At 40.6% G+C, this 23,737-nt stretch overlaps 1 protein-coding gene across 2 annotated transcripts in view; it reads left to right on the forward strand.

The window, feature by feature from the left end:
• The window catches only part of LOC137501180 (putative serine protease F56F10.1), a 519,998-nt gene that overhangs the window by 452,963 nt on the left and 43,298 nt on the right, over positions 1 to 23,737 (forward strand). For both annotated transcript variants that reach the window (XM_068228040.1, XM_068228041.1), the window contains exons 2-5: positions 445 to 610; positions 12,005 to 12,183; positions 16,814 to 17,037; positions 18,318 to 18,453. In XM_068228040.1, coding sequence (XP_068084141.1) covers positions 445 to 610; positions 12,005 to 12,183; positions 16,814 to 17,037; positions 18,318 to 18,453 — 705 coding nt within the window. The remainder of the gene's footprint in view (positions 1 to 444; positions 611 to 12,004; positions 12,184 to 16,813; positions 17,038 to 18,317; positions 18,454 to 23,737) is intronic.

Consider the following 23,737-nt stretch of genomic DNA (forward strand, 5'->3'; position numbering starts at 1 on the left):
TGCCGCGGGACAAAAGACCGCTCCGATTTGGCTCGACCCGCGCCAAGTTCGAGCGCGGCAATGTTCGTCTTGCCGCGCGAGGCAACATGGTATCGACTTCGCGAGGCAAAGCAACGAACATTGCCGCGCGCAGTCGATACCCGACTTTAGAGTTGTTTAAAGTAGTTTTTGACTAACTTGCATTTGCTCACTGTATCTAAAATATCTTTAATTAAAACGCATCTTTCTCTCTCAAAGTAATTAAAAACGAAATAATAGATGGCCCACAGTTTGACCACTGACATTGCATGGGTATATAGGATTATCTAAAGTTTTGAAACTACTTAAATAAGCTCTGAATATTTCTCGTGATCCGTTACCATATGTATGTTTTCGTCGTACGAAAATAATAATATTTTCAAAAAATACTCATGTGAATAACACCTGAACGTTTTATATTTCCAGGAATTCAACAATGGCGTTGCGAGCCGCAGTCTTGGTCAACATAGCGCTAACAGCTCTGTCTACTGCTTCTGCTTTCTCAGTGAGTGGAAGGTCCGTCTATGTAGAAGGTTACTTCCATCAAAAGCTCGACCACTTTAATCCCGAGAATAAGGAATACTTCGAGCAGGTAATTGTCATAGCATATTCTCTTTAATCTCTAGAGCTAATGGTAAGATACAGTGTGACTACAAGATTAGTCCAGACACTTACACGATATCGGGCGTCTGCAAATAGTACAGCGAGTTTCAAGAAAGACTTTACAACTTTGACAACTCATAGTTATTTATTCAGTTCACTTAGACGCATGTTTTTGATGTCATCTTGACTGACAATAGATTAAGTTTGGACTCGCGTGGTACACTAGTACTGAGTGGCGCCACCGCAAGCGCTAGCGGCAGTTGCAGCTAAGATGGTTGCCTTTACTGGTCCGAGCGCATACGCTGTGTGTTTCGTTTGAAGATTGGAAGTCGACGACAGCTGTGCAACGTAATTTTTGTACAAAGTATGGTAAAGTTCCTCCCAGGGGGCCTACTAATTATGAGTGGCATAAGTGTTTTATTGAAACTGAATGTTCGGTAAGCCATAAGGAATCTCCAGTTTGTCCGCGTACGTCTGAAGATGTCGTAGAGCAAATGCGGCAACGCTTTGAGCACAGTCCTCGAAAATCGACACGGCGTGCTTCCAAAGATCTGGGCGTCCCACACAGAACTATTTGGCGTGTGTTGAGAAAACGGTTGCATCTCAAACCATACAAGTTCACAATTGCGCTGCAACAAAAGGACAGTGATGAGACTGCTCGTAAGGACTTTTTGTAGACATGTTATATCGGTTGGAAGAAGGTGAACATTTCATTGTAAAGATTATCTTTAGCGATGAGTCGACTTTTCACTTAAGTGATAAAGTTAATAGATACAGCTTTAGGATTTGTGGCAGTGAAAATCCCCGACAAGTCCTAGAACATGAACGTGACAGCCCAAAATTGAGTGTGTTTTGTGCACTGAGCAAGAGCAAAGTTTACGGGCCTTTCTTCTTCAGTGAGAAAGCTATCAACGGAATAGTGTACTTAGGTAGGTTGGAAAAGTTTTTAATCCCCCAGATTGACATTATTGACCAAGAACGCAGCGTACACTTTATGCAAAATTGCTCACTGTTACAATACCTCTCCGACGTCCGGGATTTCCTGAAGGTACGCTTTCCGTGTAAGTGGGTTGGCCGAGGTGCGCCAATTGTATGGCCCCCACTCTCAACAGACCTGACACTTATTGACTTTTTTTGTGGAGATTCGTCAAGGTTACAGCGTTTATACCACCCTTACGGGTTTCTCTACTAGAAGTGAGACGTAGAACCTGTATCGCAATTGAACGATTCACGCCTGACATTTTGCAGTGAGTTTAGCAAGAAATCGACTTCAGATTGGGTGTGCCCCATTACCGATGGAGGTCACATTCAACCTGTTTAGGTAAGACGTGATCTATTGTCAGTCAAGATGGCACCAAAACCAAGTCCGCAAGTAAAATGAATAAATACAGTAACTATGAGATGTCAAAGTTGTAAATTCCTTTTTAAAACAACCTTTATATGGAAGCGGCCAGGTGGCGCTATTGTCGATGTGCAGTGTGCATTTGACAGGCATCCAGTTGAGAGTATTGTTGCAGTGTGGCGTTGAAGTGAAGAGTGTCGATTTCACCGCTCTAAAGCACGTTTGTAAAAGGTGACCAGCGTTTATGAATTAAAATCGAGGTTGCACGTGGCAAAAAATGCATCAAAGTTTATCGAGGATTAGGTGAAGCCTGTGGCGAGAATGCATTTACGGTATAGGAGTGTTGCACGAGAGTCAGAATGAAGTCTTGGAACACCCTCCGTACTCACCCGACATGAGTCCTTGTGACTTCGACCTGTTTCCGAAGTTGAAGGAACCCCTCCGGAGCCGCCGATTTCCTGACGTGGCATCGGAACACCGTGCAGAAGGGCGCTCCGTCGCTGTCGTCAAGAGAGAACGCCTTGCCAACGGTCCCCATCGTCTTCCCGACATTTGGCAAAAGGTAATGGACCTTCGTGGGTGACTAAATTGGGGTAATGTAATGCATTTGTACTCGTTAGTTCATTGAATACTGCGTTATATCAGTATTGTCAGTACTTCATTTACAACCCTCGGATAACAGGAGAGGGAGCGATAGAAGCATAATCTCAAGACTTTGGGATTTGGAGTGAAATACAAGTAGTATATATTAAAGTGAATATTAGTACACTGCACTTTATTATTGTTGACATGGCTTGACACTCCGGCTTCGTTCATGTCCTTTCGTATAATGTCCATCCAACGCCTCTATGAGAGTCCGCTTGGTCATAATCGCAGAAGATCAATCGATGTTCAGCGCAGCTTTTGCTATGATATTCCCGGAACTGCGAACCACATGACCATACCAGCATAGACAGCTTCCACGCTTTTTAGTCTGAAATTGAAACTATACCAATCATTGCCCTGACCACTTCATTCCCTTCGCAGTCAACTCTGGTATATCCCACGTCACATTGCTGGTAATTATTGTTTGAGTGTAAGTACGACTAGTTAACCGTCTCTTTTCAACAATAAACAGAGGGAAGAAGTTCGCACTAGTGCCAGTACAGATTATTTGCTTATTGCCCTCTTAGTAGACTCTTACGATACACAGGGATATAGACAATGCATCCGTTTCACTCACAAGTCAGCTAAATAGTTCCGATAAATGGGAAGAAATATGAGTCTACCCATAAAAGAGTGGTAAGGCTCATGAGATAATAATAATAATAATAATAATAATAATAATAATAATAATAATAATAATAATAATAATAATAATAATAATAATAATAATAATAATAATAATAATAATAATAATAATAATAATAATAATAATAATAATAATAAACCTCAACTCCGCGCATTCAAAAGAAGCGCCTTAATGAACTCTATCTAAAGTTTCCTAAACTGATTGGATTTATTTTCGTTTTGTTTTGGTGTACTTCAAGAAGTTCAAACTTTCCTCCATAGATGTCATTTCAAAAAACTCTGGTCATGCACTTTGGTGCAAGGTGGAAGAACTTGTAATTTAAAGAAGTTTGGTGTTTCTAGGGTTTCATAACTGAATCAATGTTCAATTTATTTTTGGGTTGGCAACAATTCTTTTTCATTCCGCCAGTTTTGAATATAACCAATTAGAAAATTCTGTAATTATTTTTCAGCCTATCCCAGGCTTCTTGTCGCTTTTCGAATTGTCCAATAAAAATTGAGAGGGTGTGTCCGGATTAGCCCAGAATCCTCTCGAACCTTCCCTTCGGGTATATAAGGTGCGGCTTTTCTGGCTACCTTGTCATTTGATCGCCGAATTTATAAGAGTGTGTGAAGACAGGAGGCGGGGCGCCTCATTCCTCGCCAGGCAGTTCATCAGCCCAGGTAATGGCCGTCGGTTTTATCTCTCTGTAGCTACCTCCGCCGACTTATCCGAGGGGATAGTCAGAATTTCTAACTATGCAACCAACCTTTTCTAAAATGTAAAATTTCTCGAGCTTCCCTTCTACTTGGTTTGAGGTGACTAGGATTGGTAACCTTTTCTCTATTCTGTAAAGTGTTAAAATTAACTTTCACTCTAGTCACCTCCGTAGCTTGGGGTTAGCCTCTGTATCATCGGGCTGGGAGCCCAATTAGGTTTTTACATTAAAGTTTCTGGGAGCGCAAGTGTATGCCTCCATTCAATTTGTGTTTCGGGCCATTAATTTAACCTGTTCTATTTTCCACAAAGGCCCAGTAGGTTGGGTACTAGATACCCCTGTGTACTAAATTTTGTAAAGTGGAAATTGTGCCTAGAGAGGCCGGAGAGTGTAATATTTTTGAGGTAATGTCACCTTGAGTAGGCTGTAAGAAATGTTAATGTTAAGAGAGCATGTAAGCTCTTTTCTAGGTTTCCATAATATTAAGAGGCGCCTTGGGAAGGCCGAAAATTGTTATTGTTGGAGCCTAGTGCTCGTGAACACTGTGTACTGGGAGATATCTCTCCTTATCTGCGGAAATAGTAAATTGGAGCCTGAAGCTCAAAAAATTCTAAATTACCGATTGTTGGAGTTTCCTAATCTTGTATCAAGATTACTATTTGCACCTGTCATTGTTGTCATGTTCACTCAGAGATTTTTTTGTTAAGTTTGAAATTCTGAAAGAAATATAACCTTTATTTAAAGTTTTAATTCAATTTCTGATATCGTAGTTAGACCCATTCAATACCCGCACCTTCTTTTACCTCTTTCCGCTCCACGGGTAACCCCGGAACTATTATTATTATTATTATTATTACTATTATTATTATTATTATTATTATATGCGAATAATCCCATTAGGACTACTCAAAGCACTTAGAGGCGTGCATTTGCCTTCTTCTGTGTCCTTATTTCTTTCATTCTTTTGCTGTGGGCTTCCTTTCTGTCTTCAGGCCTGGTTGTTCCGGTCTTCTTCTTTGGTCCTTTCTCTTGGTCAACTTGCCATTTGTGAATTTTGTATCTGAAGATTACCTTGGTTTAGATATCTGCTTTTGTATTCCTGCCCGTTTCAAATCGATATTGATTTCGCCAATCCACTTCATTGCGTCTGTTTTAGCTTTACTCTGATTTCATAGAATTCGACTATTCTTTTAATATGTCCATAGAATCGTAGCCTGCGTTTTCTAATGCCACTGTGAATATTTGTGTGTTGTTTGATTTTCTGTCTGCCTCTAAGTGGATCGCCGAATTTCTAAGAGTGTGTGAAGACAGGAGGCGGGGCGCCTCATTCTTCGCCAGGCAGTTCATCAGCCCAGGTGATAGCCATCAGTGAGTTTTGGGCCTAGATTTTTTCTAATGATTTTGCGTTCCTTTTTTCTCAGTGTTTTCAATGTCTGCTTTCCTGTTCAAAATTAGTTTCTCACACCCGCAACGACATTACGATTTAATGACTGTATTGTAATGTCTTAGTTTTGTGTGTTTGGAGATACATTTTTTGTTAAGATATTTTAGCTTTTGTTTCGAGCTCATTTTCCTGAACTGTTTCACCAAGATACTTAAATTGTTGTACTCGTTTAATGTTGCCATATTGTGTCTCCATGAATTTTGGTGCATGTTCGTTGTCTTTTCAAAAGATATCTGAATGCCAACTTTTTCCGCAATTTCTTTCAGGAGTTAATTCTGATTTAGGGCTGTTGAAATGTCTCGGGTTAATATTGCTATTTCGTAAACAAATGCTAGGCTATCTATCGCTTTTTTCTCTCTTCCTAAAGTGATTAGTACCTGAATTTTGAGGACCGATATCTTTTGTCGCCATTCTTGTGTTACTTTTTCAAGGACGCAGTTGAAGATTAGGTGAGAGTCCTTCTCCTTGTCTTACCCCCGTTTCGTCCGGCTCCATGGCTAAATGGTTAGCGTGCTGGCCTTTGGTCACAGGGGTCCCGAGTTCGATTCCCGGCAGGGTAGGGAATTTTAACCATCATTGGTTAATTTCCCTGGCACGGGGGCTGGGTATATGTGTTGTCTTCATCATCATCATCACCACCACCACCACGACGCGCAGGTCGCCTACGGGAGTCAAATCAAAAACCTGCACCTGGCGAGCCGAACCCCTCCTGGGATCTCCCGGCACTAAATGCCACACGCCATTTCATTTTTTACCTCCGTTTCAATTTCAAACGGATTTGAGGTTTCCCTCATTAATTTAACCTTAGACATCGTGTCTGTCCGTGTCTGTTTTATGATTGCAAGTGTATTCATGTCTAAACTTTGTTCTTTCAATATTTGGAAGAGTGATTTTTAATCAACTAAATCATAGGCTTTTCTGAAATCAAGAAATGTGCAGACTAAATTTTTGCTACAAATTCTCTGATGTCTTAGGATTAGCTTTAGGTTCAAGATTTGCTCTGGACACGAACGGCCTGGTCTGAAAACTGCCTGATATTCTCTGATTTGTGGTTGTAGTTGTTGTTGTCGTGTTATGTCAAGAAGACACTGGGATATAATTTTGTATGCAATCGATACTAGTGAGATTCCTCCGTAGTTGTTTCCATCTATTCTGTCTCCCTTCTTATGTAGCAGGTGAATTAACGCACTTTTCCAGTCTTCTGGGATTTTCTCTGTTTTCCATAGATTTGCATGGTTTTTGTGATTTCTTTTATGGTGTTTGGGCTGGCTGATTTCAGAACTTGCGCTACGATTCCATTTTCACCCGATGATTTATTGCTTTTGATTTGTCTTCCGATTTTTCCTTTATCTGGTGCTAATGGATTTTCATTAGTATTGTCAGGTTCTTGTGGAGACAATCTTTGTGTTGGTTCTGGACAGTTCAGTAATACTTTACAATATCCGGCGAGATCTTCGCAGTTTTCTTGGTTGTTTAATACCAACTGTCCATTTTCTTTCTTGAAGCAGAGCCTTTGTTGTTGATATCCTGCAATCTTAGTTTTGAAGATCTTATAGAAATTTCGTGTGTTGTGAGGTCTTTCTCGATTTTAGTCTTTGATCCTTTTCAAAAATTTCCTTTAGGTCTGTCTGATTAATTGAGCTTTTCCCTCACTGCCAGGAATGTTTTTTAGTTGTTCTCCGTCTTTTGGACTGTTTGGTCACATGAATTACTATTAATATTTTATTATTATTATCCAGACCTGTATTGTATGTGTTGTAGAGCTAGCGTAACTCTCTCTTATTCCAAGGCACTGAGTTCGCCTTCCGGCTAGTCCAATGATTTTAATTCTGGACTGAGGAGTATGACGGAGTTCACTTGATTCGACATTTTCTCAAACTCTTGGTTACAGGTAGAAAGCGCACAGTGAGTAGATGACACTTCTGACCTATAGCCGAGCAACCAAATTAGACGGGTCAGAGAAATCACGCTGTTGTCGAGGTTAGGTAGCAACTGGCAGAGTAATGTCTACTTGGACGCATCATTTCGGAGCGCGAGGCACATCATTCTCCCCCAAGCTCCTAATGTTACCTCCTAAAATGTTGCAAAACCAATTATACCACAAGCTTCAGGAAAGATTGCTGATTTCTGTGGTATAGCTATTTTCCATAAATCCGTAAAATGATATATTGATATATTCATCAAGCGGCTACGTTTTTATTTCTTCATCCAATAAAATGTTGTCTGCGGTAGAAACATAGAAAATCGTCTATCTTTTATCTGAAACATGATTCCATTGGTCTTTTAGTTTACCCGAAAAATAGCCCAAAATTGGCGATTAAATGCCGGTAGATGAGGTCGTTCAGGTAGCGCGCGCCAGCAAAGAACATGGTAAGTAGGCCTACTATCGGATTAATGAGTAGTCACGCTGTCAGTAATTAATATTTTAGAAATGAAGTTCCCGATTATAGAGTTTAAGATTCAGAAATTAGCTTTTCACGAAGTGGTTAAAAGTAGAGGACTGTATGGAGGAGAAATTTGGGGTGTCGAGAAAGAGTGTGGGTCATTAAATCGATTAGTGGGTAAGTACAGCAAGATTGTAATGGGACTCCCGTTTTGTACTGCAAATGCCGATGTAAGATAATGTGTAATGGATGTATTATGGTAGACATATTGAAGGGTGTTATAAATTATTGGATAAGATTGAATAAGGGAGAGGGAGATATGCTCATGCAGACTGCGTATCAACACCAGATTTCAAGTAAGGATGGAAGGTATTGCGCGGATAAGTTGAGAAGCATGCTTGAGTGGATGGGGCTGGGGCAGTATTGGGGGAGAGACTGGGTCAACAGAAAAGTTCTGTTTGGAAGATGCTGGAAAGACGGGTAAGGGATATATCTATACAAGGAGCAGAGGCAGAATGCAGGAGTAAATCGTCCCTCTTGATATTTAGTACAGTAAGGTAAAAAAAAAAAATATTTAAAAATAAAAAATAATTAGGGAAACAAGCATGAGTCTGATATTGTGGTTGGTGGGGATGTGTGCGTATAAGGTTGGATGAAACGATTAGACACTAAGGCATGTGTGTTGTGTGGCGAGGTAAGAGAAGATTTCCACCTGCAGAAAGTGAGTAATCAAACGCAAGAAGTGAAAATTAAATTCCTGAACGAGAGTGAGTTATCCTTGTTTGCCCAGGATGGGAAGGATCATAGTGTTATGTGTTATTTGATGAAGAATTGAAAGATGAACAGTAAAGAAACAGATATTTTGATCTAGTGAGAAAGTTGTGTTAGTTTTGCTGAAAGACAAGTACATGGTGTAATAGATAAGGGACACACCAGCGTAGCACAGTGTTGATTGAGAAACCCCTAGCTCCAGGTTTTCGAGCGGGGGAACATTATGTGGTGCGCGTGTGTGGGTGTCTGCATCCTGATATGATAAGGGGGAAAACATGTCATCAGGTTCATACTGGCTGTGCGTATGTCCAGGTGGAGTCTCGTTTCGCGGAAATACTCTTAGGTTCCCGTCTGCAGCTACTGGTCTTCCGTGGAGGATGAGGTGAAGGGATAAGGAAGGAGTTGCCCCACTAAGTCGCTGAAGAGCCGCGAAGGAAGGGGTAAGGAAGATGATACCCAGGCGAGCGTAAGCTCAGTAAACTGGCGTATATCTGAGAACAGCGCAGTTTTCCTCACCCGCCTCAGGTTTAGTACACACTAACGGACACTGGTTGCCATGGTTACAATTGTGTCCGGAAAGTGATGACGCTAAATCCAGACGGACACTCTGTCCACAAACATATCAATTTTTAAAAGTAAAATGAAGCTACCGGTGGAAAAAAGGGATAAACTAGCGGGCGAGAAAATGGAAGACGCCTTGAAGGTCGCAAGCTTGATACCGTCCGTGTTGGCAAAGGACAAGAGTTGACAATGAAATGTCTGATAGGAAAGATGAAAGTAAGGAGCCCAAGAGATTTAAGCGGAAGCAATACCTGACTCAGCTACGCTCCCGAGTTTATAACGACAAGCAGGGGATACCACATATATGTTCTATTTCCCCCAACCAAATGGGAGGAGAGGAGAAAGCGAGGAGGCCAGCGCGAGGAAGTGAAAGAAGAACCGGGCTCGTGACTCAAGGCCCTGCGGTGGCTAACTCACACTTATAGCTAAACATTTTCCGCGGTTAGCCATTTAGTCGCCTGTAACAACGGACTGTGAGAGTGGGGGGGGGGAGGGGTAATTGCTTTAAGAGGAAGATTAACTGAGCAACCATTATGAGTAGGTGGTGTTTATTGCTAATTAGGCAACCATTCTGACAATGAGACGGTGCTTATTATTGTTAACTAGACAATAATTCGGAGATGGTGCTTATTATTGTTAACTATCCCACCATCCGGAGATGGTGCTTATTGTTGTTAACTAGACAATATTTCGGAGATGGTGCTTATTATTGTTAACTATCCCACCATCCGGAGATGGTGCTTATTATTGTTAACTAGACAATAATTCGGAGATGGTGCTTAGTATTGTTAACTATCCCACCATCCGTAGATGGTGCTTATTATTGTTAACTAGACAATAATTCGGAGATGGTGCTTATTATTGTTAACTATCCCACCATCCGGAGATGGTGCTTATTATTGTTAACTAGCCAAACATTCGAAGGTGGTGGCGATTATTGTTAACTAGGTAAACATTCGGAGATGGTGGTGATTATTGTCAACTTGCCAACCATTCAGAGATGGTGGTGATTATTGTTAACTAGCCAACCATTCGGAGATGGTGCTTATTATTGCTAATTAGGCTTCTGACAATGAAATGGTGCTTATTATTGTTAACTAGCTAACCATTCGGAGATCGTGCTTATTATTGTTAACTATCCGACCATTCGGAGATCGTGCTTATTATTGTTAACTATCCGACCATTCGGCGATGGTGGTGATTATTGTCAACTAGCCGACCATTCCGAGATGGTGGCGATTATTGTTAACTAGGCAACCATTCAGAGATAGTGATGATTATTGTTAACTAGGCAACCATTCGGAGATGGTGGTGATTATTGTTAACTAGTCAACTATTCAGAGATGGTAGTGATTATTGTTAACTAGCCAACTACTCGCAGATGGTGGTGATTATTGTTAACTAGGTAAACATTCGGCGATGGTGGTGATTATTGTCAACTAGCCAATCATTCAGAGATGGTGATGATTATTGTTAACTAGCCGACCATTCCGAGATGGTGGCGATTATTGTTAACTAGGCAACCATTCCGAGATGGTGTTGATTATTGTTAACTAGTCAACTATTCAGAGATGGTAGTGGTTATTGTTAACTAGCCAACTACTCGCAGGTGGTGGTGATTGTTGTTAACTAGCCAGCTATTTGGAGGGGGTGGTGATTACTGTTAACTAGCTACGCATTTCGAGATATGGTGATTACTGCCTTAAGGGGAAGTACAACTTGTCAGCCAATCCGAGATGGGGTGGTTAGCGTTTCAGTGAGAAGTACAACTAGCCAGCCATCCAGAGAGGATGGAAATTATTGCTTAAGGTGTAAGTAAAAATAGGCAATCATTCGCAAAAGATGGTGATTATTGTTTTAAGTGGAAGTGCAACTAGGTATCCATTCCGAGATGCAATTATAATTGTTTTAAGTATTTGTACAAATAGGCAAGTTTTCAGAGATTGTTGTTGATATTGTTTTAAGTGTAAGTATAAGGAAGCATCAATTTGGAGATGGCGGCAATTGTTGTTTTAAGTTGAAGTACAACTAGGCAACCATTCGGAGATTGTGGTGATTATTGATTTAAGTGGGAGTACAACTAGGCAAACAATTCGGAGATGGTGATTATTGATTTAAGTGGGAGTACAACTAGGCAAACAATTCGGAGGTGTAATTATTATTGTTTTATGTGGAAGTACAACTAGGTAACCATTCGGTGATTGTGGTGATTATTGATTTAAGTAGGAGTACAACTAGGCAAACCATTCGGAGATGGTGATTATTATTTCAAGGGGAGGTACAACTAGACAACCATCTCCTTCTAATATTCATCAGAGGAACATGAAAGAAATCGTTTCGAAGAATGAGAAAGGGAGGGAAAGGTCGCGAAGGGCGCGAAAACAAAGTAGCGTTAGACACAGAAGAGAACACGAGTTAACTAAATGAAGCTGGATACGAATGAAGCAACTTAGGAGCCTATCTTAAGTGGATGAGAGAAACGCCACTCTCAAACAGTGGCTTATGGTCGCCAACCCACGCTCCTCGTTTTAGTGTTCTTGGAGTAACGCCATTTAGTCACCGCTTACGACAGGCAGAGATACCGTTGCTGTATTCTACCACCTTCCGGCCATAAACGGAAAAGTAAACAACTCTCTAGGTCTCGCAAACATAAAAAGTCGTGTCAGTAAGAAATGAGGAATTGACCAAGTAAGGTCGTCTAGGAAGATTTAAAGTTACAAAACTGGCCGGGCTTATGCTCTCAAGTTGAGAGATGATGTTGGATCACCAGTGTTAGCCCTTCTTATGCCAGGTAGTCTATATTATGGTCATGCCAGCAGAAGGGAAGAATAAATAAAATAACCGTAGAACTTGAATGAACCTGACCAGTTACTAACACTGCTTTCTGTTTCAGAGATATTACGAGCTTCATAAGGATTATTTTCGAGACGGTGCACCCATATTCCTATTAATTGGCGGTGAAGGTAGACTAGACGGAATCCTTCCAAATTTTGTACTACAACAAGCAAGAATAAACAATGGTTTGATTTTTGCTTTAGAACACCGCTACTATGGGAAGAGTTTTCCTGAAAGGTAAGTAGAATAATTAGTTAATTTTACATCATTTCCTAGCTTCCATGGTGAATACTGGTGTTGACAGTACGTGGGAGTCTCAGTATTTATATAAATAAAATCGTAACGAGCATGTGTTTCTACATTGACTATTTTGGCGAAATTTTCGTACAGTTATCCGTTTCAGATGTAATAATAACTATCTGCATACTTCTAGCTTTGGTGTCTGTCTGTCTTGGTTTGTCTGAGTTACTATAACTTGATAACTACTAGATATATTTCTACCAAACTTGTTTATAAATAAACTTTTGTTTGAGTAAGTTACGTGCATCGAAAAAAAAGCGGTCATCGGTTCCGAACTGAGGATGTGATTAATATGTTATTGGTTTTACTCCCACTAACGACTTTTATGGTTTTCGGAGACTCGAAAATGCCGGAATTTTGTCCCAAGGGAGTTTTTTTAACGTGCTAGTCAACGTATTTGAACAGCTTTAAATATTACTGGGTTCAATCGGGTTCAAACCCGCTAACTTGAGATACTAGCGCTTGAGCTGCTCAGCCCAGGGATGCACAATGGGCAGTTCAGGGGTACAAAAGAAATATTCAGTTAATGAGGAGAAAGAAGTAAAGTGCCGAACATTAGTTGTGGAACATTAAATGTTAACGGAGGACAAAACTGGCTCACATTAGCAGATGATGATTGGCGAGCACTAAAACACCTCCAAGTTACACTTGCAATTACGCACATATTCATTTTTAATTTCTAATTCTTTTGGGAGGAAGGCGTGCTCCGGTGTCGACTTAGTTAATGTAACTTCAAACGTTTCCCGTCTGTCGAAAACGCTATGTATAACACCTATAACACACCCGTAAAAAGTACACACTATTACACAAAGAATGGCATGTTTAGTTCAACAAGAACATCCTCGGATTCTACCAAATCCCTTTAAATCATGCCTATATAAGCACAATATGGTTGTGGTTGACGTAACGTAAACTTGTCAATGACTGCGAATTGGCGATGCTATGAACATCATTATTATTATTATTATTATTATTATTATTATTATTATTATTATTATTATTATTATCATCATCATCATCATCATCATCATCGTCTTCTACTTCTTAATCAGTTTAATCTCCAGGGTTGGTTTTCCCTCGGACTCAGCGAGGGATCCCACCTCTACCGCCTCAAGGGCAATGTCCTGGAGCTTCAGACTCTGGGTCGGGGATATAACTGGGGAGGATAGACAAGGAAGAGGGAAGGAAGCGGCCTTGGCCTTAAGTTAGGTACCATCCAGGCATTTGCCTGGAGGAGAAGTGGGAAACCACGGAAAACCACTTCCAGGCTGTCTGAGGTAGGAATCAACCCACCTCTACTCAGTTGACCTCCCGAGGCTGAGTGGACCCCGTTCCAGCCGTCGTATCACTTTTCAAATTTCGTGGCAGAGCCGAGAATCGAACCCCAACCTCCGGGGGTGGCAGCTAATCACACTAACCACTACACCACAGAGGTGGACTTTATTATTATTTATATTATTATTATTATTATTATTATTATTATTATTATTATTATTATTATTATTATTCCACACCAAATATTCACCTGGCATCTGCATTCCATTACTTTGATATCTTGATGGAATCTTTCACCCGTTCTTCGCTAATGACATCAAGATTTTCGGGAAAGAAATCCTAATGACAATATAGGAAGTGAACCTTCAGGCTCACTGAACAGCCCATACCTTTGAAATTCACTAATATATTCCGCACTTTGAACTTAAAATTGGGATGCTTGTAGTTTCGAATAAAGTTCTGTGTAACATCTTTCAATGCTGCCCACGCGCCTTTCTGAACAATGTCCATTCCTGTTTCGAATACTTCATCTCTGAAGAGTTTCCGAATATCTGGACGCACGAAAACACATTCTTTAACTTTTTCTTCTGAGAAACCATGAAATTAGCTGCGCAATTATTGAAAACACTCTCCTTCACCTAGCAAAGCCTTAGCAAATTGTTTTATTAGTCCGAGCTTGATATGAAGTGGTGGGAGGAGGACTTTTCTTCGATCGACTAAACTTTTTCGAACAATCTTTTTGGCTTCCAGGTTCTGAATTCTTCCTAGGTGGTCACTCTTCTTTGATCCAGTGCTGAACCCTATCTCTGTTACTCCATAAATGCAGGTAGCAGGAGAATTTAATGTAGCCTCCCTCCTGTCCAAGAAACATGGTTATTACCTTTAGATCAACGGTCATCATCCAACCATGATAATTGCACATCAGTCTGTAGAGGATTGATGCCTTCTCATGTTCTTTCAAATGCTCAGAATGCTCTGCAGTAAAGCGTAATTGTTACCATTGTGAAGAATTACTGCTTTAAGGCTTCTTTTCAATTAATCAATAAAGAGCCTCCACACTTCGACGTCATACTGTACTTGAAACTCATGAAGCAGTCCATTGATATCTCTGCAGAAAACCATATCATTTTCTTGTGGAAAGTAAAGTATAGAATTTCTTTATGTCTGAACTATGAGAAAAAGGCCCAGACGCCAATAAGTTCCTTTCCTTTACCCTAGAACTCAATAGTTATGCTGAATATTTAGCAAGACCTAAGACTCTAACCAAGTACTTGAGTTCAGTATATGAAAATTTTGGGCTCTGCACCATCTGTAACTACGAATTCTTCTTCAGAATGATCATATTCGTTGTCAATGTCGTCAGCTACATTTACTGATTTATCTGCCATTCAAGGTACAGGTATGCCTGATCCATGAGGTGCAGAGCGTCTTGCTTAACGAACATTAGGATAAACAATCTCTTTCCTATTTTATAGATTGTACCCACTTACATTACATGAACAGAAGTAATTGGTCTGCCTGAGGTAATATGTTTCACATTACAATTTCCCATGAACGATAAATATGACTTTGGAGTTACTACTTGAGTCACCAGTTTACAACCAACCCACTTTCTTGTGAAAAGTAAGGTATAAAATTTCTTTCTTTATGTTTGAACTATGAGGAAAAGGTCCCACGTGCCAATAAGTTCCTTTCTTTTTAGCCTAGAACCCACCAGTTCTGCTGAATATTTAGAAAGACCTAAGTCTCTAACCAAATCCTTGAGTTCAGATTGTAAAAAAAGACCTACGACTCTAATCCCAACATTTTCCCGTTGTGGAAATGGGAAACCACGGAAAACCAATTTTAAGTTTTCCGGCGATGGGATTTGACGTTTTGATTCAGGCTCGTAGGTTCGTGCCCACGTCCCGTCAGCGACGAAATCCCCCAAACCGAAGGATTTCTTCGTACCTTGAGACCATTGTTGGTGTTATTCCACACAGATGCCGCATACCTTATCTGGAGCTCATGGATTATCCTGATCACATAGTTTCGTCCCAAAAGATACATAATATGCATGATTTTCAAAGCCAGTAATGTTCCTGTGTTGTTATTCACAGTATATTCTCCACAAATATAACAACAGTTATCAGGTGAATTACGACAGCCCCTTGAGGTTATTTTATGTACAGTACTATACGTTTATTACACATATCCGGGTAAAATAACTGCCATGCCCGTCAATCGAACTCCCGGAACTCCAGGTGACAGACAAGCACGCTAACTCTAGAATACGGGTCCGGCTAACTATAATACAAGAAGATAATTTTAGGAAATAAATTGTAGCAGCATTTACTACATGTTTAATGGACACTCTTGGGACAGAATGTAATTTCAATTTTCCTTTTTATTTAGTTTGTAATCTAATGAGTTTCTATTGTTCGGAGTATAATTTAAAATGTGATTTTAATTTGTAACACTTTGAATTGTTTCTAAGGGGCTACCTGGCCGAGGCGGTAAAGGCGTGCTCGGTTCGCCCGGAAGAACGTGGGTTCGAATCCCCGACAGGAAGTCGTAAAATTTAAGAAACGAGATTTCCACTTCCGGAGGTGCATATGGCCCTGAGGTTCACTCAGCCTACACCAAAAATGAGTACCAGGTTAATTCCTGGGGGGAAAGGTGGCCGGGCGTGGAGCTAACCACTTTACCCCATCACGTGCCGCGGTTGACAATGGTGGAAGCCTTTACCTTCCACTCCTCCAAGGGCCATCATGGCCTGTACGGAGGTGTATTTGTCTTTGAATTGATTTTATGTAGTAATTCAATTTCTTTCCCATGAAGAACTTGTAAATTGTATGTGGTAAATGAAATGAAATGGCGCATGGCTTTTAGTGTCGGGAGTGTCCGAGGACATGTTTGGCTCGCCAGATGCAGGTCTTTTGATATGACACCCGTAGGTGACCTGCGCGTCGTGATGAGGATGAAATGATGATGAAGACGACACATACACCCAGCCCCCGTGCCAGAGAAATTAACCAATTAAGGTTAAAATTCCCGACCCTGCCGGGAATCGAACCCGGGACCCCTGTGACCAAAGGCCAAACCACTTAGCCATGGAGCCGGACTGTATGTGGTTTAAAATATCTATGTGTTTCAAAAACTGTATAAATAAATAAATAAATAAATAAATAAATAAATAAATAAATAAATAAATAAATAAATAAATAAATAAATAAATAAATAAATAAATAAATAAATAAATAAATAAATAAATAAATAAATAAATAAATAAATAAAAGTATTCATGTTTCAGCGGTTTCGATGGAAGACCAACGTATTTGTCCTCAGAGCAGGCTCTGGCAGATATTGCATATTTCATAGAATCTCACAAAGAATTATATCCACACAGTCCATGGATAGTAGGCGGATGTTCATATGCTGGCAATCTTGCGACATGGATGAGATTGAAATATCCTCACTTAGTAAATGGCGCTATCGCAGGCAGTGCTCCAGTGCTTGCTAAGATGGATTTCTATGGTAAGTATTCATGTCATAAACAAAGCATACGATCCCCCTGAGATCTGCAATAATTGGGAGATAATTCATTTACACATGAACGGTAGCGCGGGTTGCCTAATTGGAGGGTGATTGTGGTGATTATTGTTTAAAAAAGAAATACAAATTGGCATATCACTCTTAATCTTCTTCTTCTACCGCTTTTCCCACAGGAGTGGGGTTGCGGGTGTAAATTGTGTAGCACATGTGGATTTGGCCCTGTTTTACGGCCAGATGCCCTTCCTGACGCCAACACTATATGGAGAGATGTAATCACTATCGCGTGCCTCTGTGGTGGTTGGTAGTGTTGGGTGTTGTCTGAGTATGAAGAGAAGAGTGTTGGGACAAACTCAAAGACCCAGACTCCAAACCAGGAGAATTAATCGAACAAAAGGCCTCAGCGATGACGATTCAGCCATGAAGTCGGACGTCTTAAACGTTAACAGAGGGAGAATATGAAGGTACGGCAAAACGGAGGAAAGAGCCACGATGGGTGTGGAGGTGAAAGACTCACTAGACCTGGTATTCCATTCACCATCGTTTAGGAAGAGTTTTTTTAAAATTTTTATTCATTTTATTTGCTAGTGGTTTAACGCACGAACTCATTAAATGTTTTTGGGAATCAAGAATGGGAAAGGCTTAGGAAGTGGCCGTGGCTTTGGTTAAGGTACAACCCCAACATTTTCTTGCTGTGAAAATGGGAAAGCACGGAAACCACTTTTAGGTTTGCCGAAGATGGAATTTGAAGCCACCGCCTTCCGAATGCAAGCTGACAGGTGCGAGTCCCTAACAGAACTGCCAACTCGTTCAGTGTAGTAGTAAGAGAATAAGATCAAGGGTGGTCGGATATAATAGATGAAAGTGAGAAGCCTATTGTAGTGCCATTGCACAGTGTTGCCACATTTCTTTCTCCTTCTCGTCCTTGTGCTCGTTCAGACCACTGTATCCTGTTTTAGGGTGAGATCTGACTGAGAAGCGGAAGATTTGGGAACTCCAAGCAACTCCTCGCAGGCAGCATGAACGTCTCCATTGCGACCGCAGTGGGTCGGCCTACGTTTCCAAAGTAACCGCATACCTACTTCCTTCTGTCCAGGCAGGAAGACAGCCGGATCGTCTCCGTGACGACCACAGTTGATTCGCCCACTTTTCGCTGCCGACCACACTCCTACTCTCTTCTGTGTAACCAGACAGACAGTAAATGGACTCTCCCTGCGTTAGCTGTCAGAACGCTTCTTTAGTGAAGTGCTCTTCTTTCTTTTCAGAATATTTTGAAGTTGTAGGGGAAGTGCTTAAGAAGCAAGTTCCTCTATGCTACCAGAAATTAGTAGAAGCCAAAGAAGAAATGACAACCCTCGCCGGAACTTCTGATGGTCGAAAGGAGCTCGCAAGAATGTTCAGGTGAGCATAGCATGTGTCTCTTTTAACTATTCCTGAACCACAGTGTTACATACAGTTATTAACTTCTGTGCTTTCAAGTTTCAGATTCTGTCATGTGAATCAACTTTAAACACTTTACCAGACAAACAGTCAATAGGCTCAAGATACTCTGTGCAGTCTTTGTGTTCCTATTTCCTAGAAAGATAATAAAGATATTCTTTTCACTGACTATAAATTTATAACGGGGGAGATTTTTCTATAACAGTTATTGGAGTGCAGATGTCGGATAAGATTAGTACGAGGGTTGTAAATAAATTAATGGCAATATCGATAAAACGCAATACTTAATGAACTATCAAGTACAATTACATTACATTCTTTCAATTTTGTCACGCGCAAAGTCTATTACCTTTAGCTAAATGTCGGGAAGCCGTTGGCGACCGTTGGCAAGGCGTTCTCTGTTGATGTCAGCGACGGAGCGCCCTGGAGTACTGCGCGGAGTACAGACGCCACGTCAGGTATTCGGCAGCCTCGGTGTGAATTCGGAAACAGGTAGAATTTACGAAGATTCATGTCCGGTGAGTATGGAGGGTGTCCGAAGACATCCCAATGCCACTGTTGCAATAAGAACTTGACATTGTTTGCGACATGACAACCTGCAGCGCGATAGGGCGATCATCTCGCACTAAACGTGGACACAGATATCGCTCAAGAAATCAAGAATTGTAGTCACTGTTGACGGCTTGTCCCTCAGGCACAGCGTGCGTAAGAATAACATCCCCGTATTCGTAAGCCACAATCAGCATAAGCTTCACCCAACTGGGTTCCTGTCGAAATTTCCGTGACCGTGGCAAACTTGGGTGACACCATTCATTCAATTGACGCTTCAATTCAGGCTCGTAAACTGGTGCCCTCGTCTCATCAGCGACAACAATACGCTGCATAAATGTGTCTCCGTCGTTGCGGATCCTGTGCAGGTGGATGCCAGCCAGTGCATACCGGTGCCATTTCTGTACGTATGAGTTGATGTGAAACCCAACGGGACGCAAATTTCCTCGAGTTAAGACATTTCGTCAGTATTTCGTATGTGCCACACCATTTGATAACGGATAATTCCCGGAGAGTCCATCGATGATTTACAGAAAATAGACCACCCACGAAGTCAATCTGATCTTGAGGAATACGCAAATACGCAGTCTCATTCCGACCCGCACGAAACGCGTTGATCCATCGTGCAACCGTTCTATACGGAAATGCATTCTTGCCACAAGCATTTCGATGCATGTTTGACATGGGCAACCTCGATTTTAATCCATGAACGCTGGTGACAGGTGAAATAGACACTCTTCAATTCAGTGCCTCACACAGATACTCTACCAACTAAATGTCCGTCAAACACACACTACACATTGACAAGAGCGCCACATGACCGTTTCCATACCCTATTTACGCATGGCCCATCTCCTGCGATTGTCTGGACTATGTTGCCTTTACTTTACTTTTTGCAGCCTTCGCATATTAGGGAAGATTCAGTCATCCTTATTAATAATAATTAAAAGAGGAAATGGGGAATTTATCAGTGGTGGTAGTGATGGAGATGAAAACAGCAGAGAATAGAATACTGTTTTCCAATTTGTTTCACGTCGCACCGACACTGATAGGTCTTATGGCGATGGGAATTAGGAAAAGTCTAGGAGTGCAAAGGAAGTGGACGTGGCCTTAATTAAGTTAAGGACCGAGCATTTTACTGGTGTGTAAAGTGAAAACCACGTAAAATCATCTTCAGCACTGTCGACAGTGGAGTTCGAACCCACTATCTCTCGAATGCAAGCTAACAGCTGCGCGAAGCAAGGAGTAGAGTGCTCCCATCCCCTAGTTCTGGATCATCTGAAACTGAGGAGAGAGAAATCATTTAATGTAATCCAATTTTTCCTTTGATACACACATGATTTTCCTTATTACAGATAATAAGTCTATTACTACAGTCGACACAATAATTGCACCTAATAAAAATTTACACCCATTCTCCAAATTATCAATTTATTTTTGTAGTAGATGTTAAACAGCGTTATATATTCCACGCTAACATATATCCTACAGTTCATTAGCCGAATCATTGCTTCCTATATTTTCTCCTATATTCTTTTGCACATGTTTTAATATACAACAGATGGTTGCTGTCCTTTCCGATGTTATCCACTCTTTGTTTAATTGTGTAAAAATTATTTCTCTGTTTCTATATTTGCTTTGGAATCTCTGCCCAAATATTTGGTCTTAAATGATAGTATAATGGGTTTATTATTGGTAACGGTAATGCCAACACTGTGAAAAATACAAAAACTACATTACATTTCTCTAGTCCTAGTTTTGTTACTGATATTTGTCTTTTAGTGCAAATATCTGCATGATCAATCTTTTACAGCGTTCATTGCACAATTCGCACACACACAACTTCCAATCGAGTGATGAAATCCCTTATTTTTTTGTCAGAACAATATAATGGCTTTACGTCACACTAACAACGCTTACGGTTTTCGTAGACGCCGAGGTGTCGGAATTTAGTCCCGCAGGATTTCTCTTATGTGCCAATATATGTACCGACACGAGCCTGACCTAATGAGCACCTTCAAATACCACCGAACTGAGCGAGAATCGAACCTGCCAAGTTGGGGTCAGAAGGCCAGTCACTCAGTCCGGCGACCCTAAATGAGTCTCTTTCCCTACATGCTCTCGACAGATAAGCCACTGCTGTGTGTGTTGTATAACTTGCAAGAATGTTGGGGACAACAAAGGGAATTAACCATTTAAGACTAAAATCCACGACTAGGTCGGGGATCGAACTCAGAGCCCTCTGAACTAAAACCCGCCACGCTGATCATTTAACCAAGGATCCTAACACTTTGACCATAATTCTTATGGATATGTACAGTATTAGCCCCTACACCATTCCTCTTATTTCTCTATTACAGAGACATTATTTCTTGATTAACAATATATTGTCAGTATTACCCTCTACACCATTCCTCTTATTTCTCTATTACAAAGAAATTATTTCTTTATTAACAATATATTGGCAATTTCACAGAATTCCGGTAATGCCATTTTGGTTCTACATTCTGACATGATCATCTTCTCAATATATTTCACTCTAATAGTTACTTCCTTACCCACCTGATTTTCTTTGTTCTGAATCCCTGTATCCTGTTAGTCTCCCTTGTATCTAGTATCCTTTCACCTTGGTTACCCAGCAATCACCGTGTACATGTTTTATCTGACGTTGGTACGCTAAATTCAATATTTCTCTCTCTTTTCCCATCTTTAATCTTAATCTACTTTGTGTTACATTTTAAGTTGTGTGAGCTTCATATTGAATTCTAAATCAACTGCCGAGCGGTGTAGTTCGGAAGGTAGAGCGCTCGCCTTCTTAGCACAGCTTGGTAGGTTCGAACCTCACCCAGTCCAATGGTATTTCAAGGTGCTCAAATACGTCAGCCTCGTGTTGGTAGATTTTCTGGCACGTTAAAGAACTCCTGCGAGACAAAGTTCACGCACTTCGGCGCCTCCGAAAACCGTAAAAATTTACGTTCTGGTAGCCCAATTAATATTTTCCAAGGTTACGAATTTCATACTTGGTTCCGTATTGAAGTAAGATTACATATACAGTAGTTTAATTAACTTTAATTTACTTTGATAATTAAATTATATGCCATTAATATTTTGCAGAAATTCTTCTATGTTACCACTTAGTTCCTCACTGCCTTCCTCAATGCCCTACAGTTCTACACCGTACAAGCGAATTTAGAATATTATTATCCAGTTTATGTTCAGTAGTTGGCATCTTACTCTCGAAACATCTCGTGCAAGATAAAACTATCAGTACTTTCATTTTTATTTTATTGCATATGGCCCTGAGGTTCACTCAGCCTACACCAAAAAATGAATAGCAGGTTAATTCCTGGGGGGGAAAGGCGGCCGGGCGTAGAGCTAACCACTCTACGCCATCACGTGCCGCGGTTAACAATGGTGGAAGCCTTTACCTTCCAGTCCTCCAAGGGCCTTCATGGCCTGTACGCAGGTGACTTTGTCTTTGTCTTTTATTATTCCCAGCATACGGCTGTTGTTACACAGCTCTTTCCAAAATTCGTAAGTGTTTCCACTAATAGCACTTGATTTTCCTCTTTCCTTTTATTCATTGCCTCTAATACTTCATCCTTAGTAATTGGATCAAACATATGTCTAAGTATATCACTCTCATTTTTATTAGATTTCCATTTATCATGACTTTCTAATGATCCATAGTAATATCCTAGTAATATTCATCTGCGCTTATGATTGCTTGCTTATTTTATTTATTCTATTTCATTCTTTCCTGGTTTCATTTTCTTTACAATATCAATTGCACAACTGTACCTCTTTGGCCTGCCAATTATTCCTATTTTTATTTATTATACCTTTGTAAACCAAACCAAACCAAACCCCATGGCGCAACACAGCCGAAAGGCCATGGGCTAACAAGCGAGCGCTGCTCAGCCCGAAGGGCTGCAGGTTACGAGGTGTGGAGTCAGCACGACGAATCCTCTTGGTCGTTATTCTTGGCTTTCTAGAACGTAGCCACTATCTCATCATCAGATAGCTCCTCAATTGCAATTACGTAGGCTGAGTGGACCAGCCCTCATATTCAGGTAAAAATCCTTGACCTGGCCGAGTATCAAACCTGGGTCCTCCGGGTAAGAGACAGACATACTACCTCTACACCACGGGGCTGGCTTAATATATCTTTGTACTCCCGCCTTTTCTACAGAATTCTAACCGTGTCTTCTGTAATCCCTCGTTTATGTATGTTCGCAGTGTCTTTATCACTTCAGATTTCGTTTCTTTTCTTCTTTTTACACCCAAAATATTGATTATTTTCCTTCTCACAGACATTTTACTGCCAGCTATTACTATTGCTCTTTCCACCATTACTATTGCTTCACCAATGTTATTATACTTTACCATATTTTCAATACCTGTCTTTAAAATTTCAAAAGTTTTCCGTCTAAAACCATTCCTAAATTCGTTTCTGTGTTCACCTCTCTATCTATTCATTAATGACTGTTTCTGTACATTAGTACCCTGTTGTTTTCCTTTGATTTTCTTTCTCATTTCTGCTATATATTAGCTGCTGGAAAATGATGAGATTTTGTCCAATTCTTTACCTTAATGTCTTCAATACAGTTCAGTGCCTTTCTAGAAGCCATAGCTAGATCTATAGTACTCCTCCTGAGTAGACAATAATAGTTAAATTCCTTGTTTCATCCCCTGA

The sequence above is a fragment of the Anabrus simplex genome, chromosome 6 (genome assembly GCF_040414725.1).
Source record: "Anabrus simplex isolate iqAnaSimp1 chromosome 6, ASM4041472v1, whole genome shotgun sequence".
In the NCBI taxonomy this organism is placed as follows: Eukaryota; Metazoa; Arthropoda; class Insecta; order Orthoptera; family Tettigoniidae; genus Anabrus; species Anabrus simplex.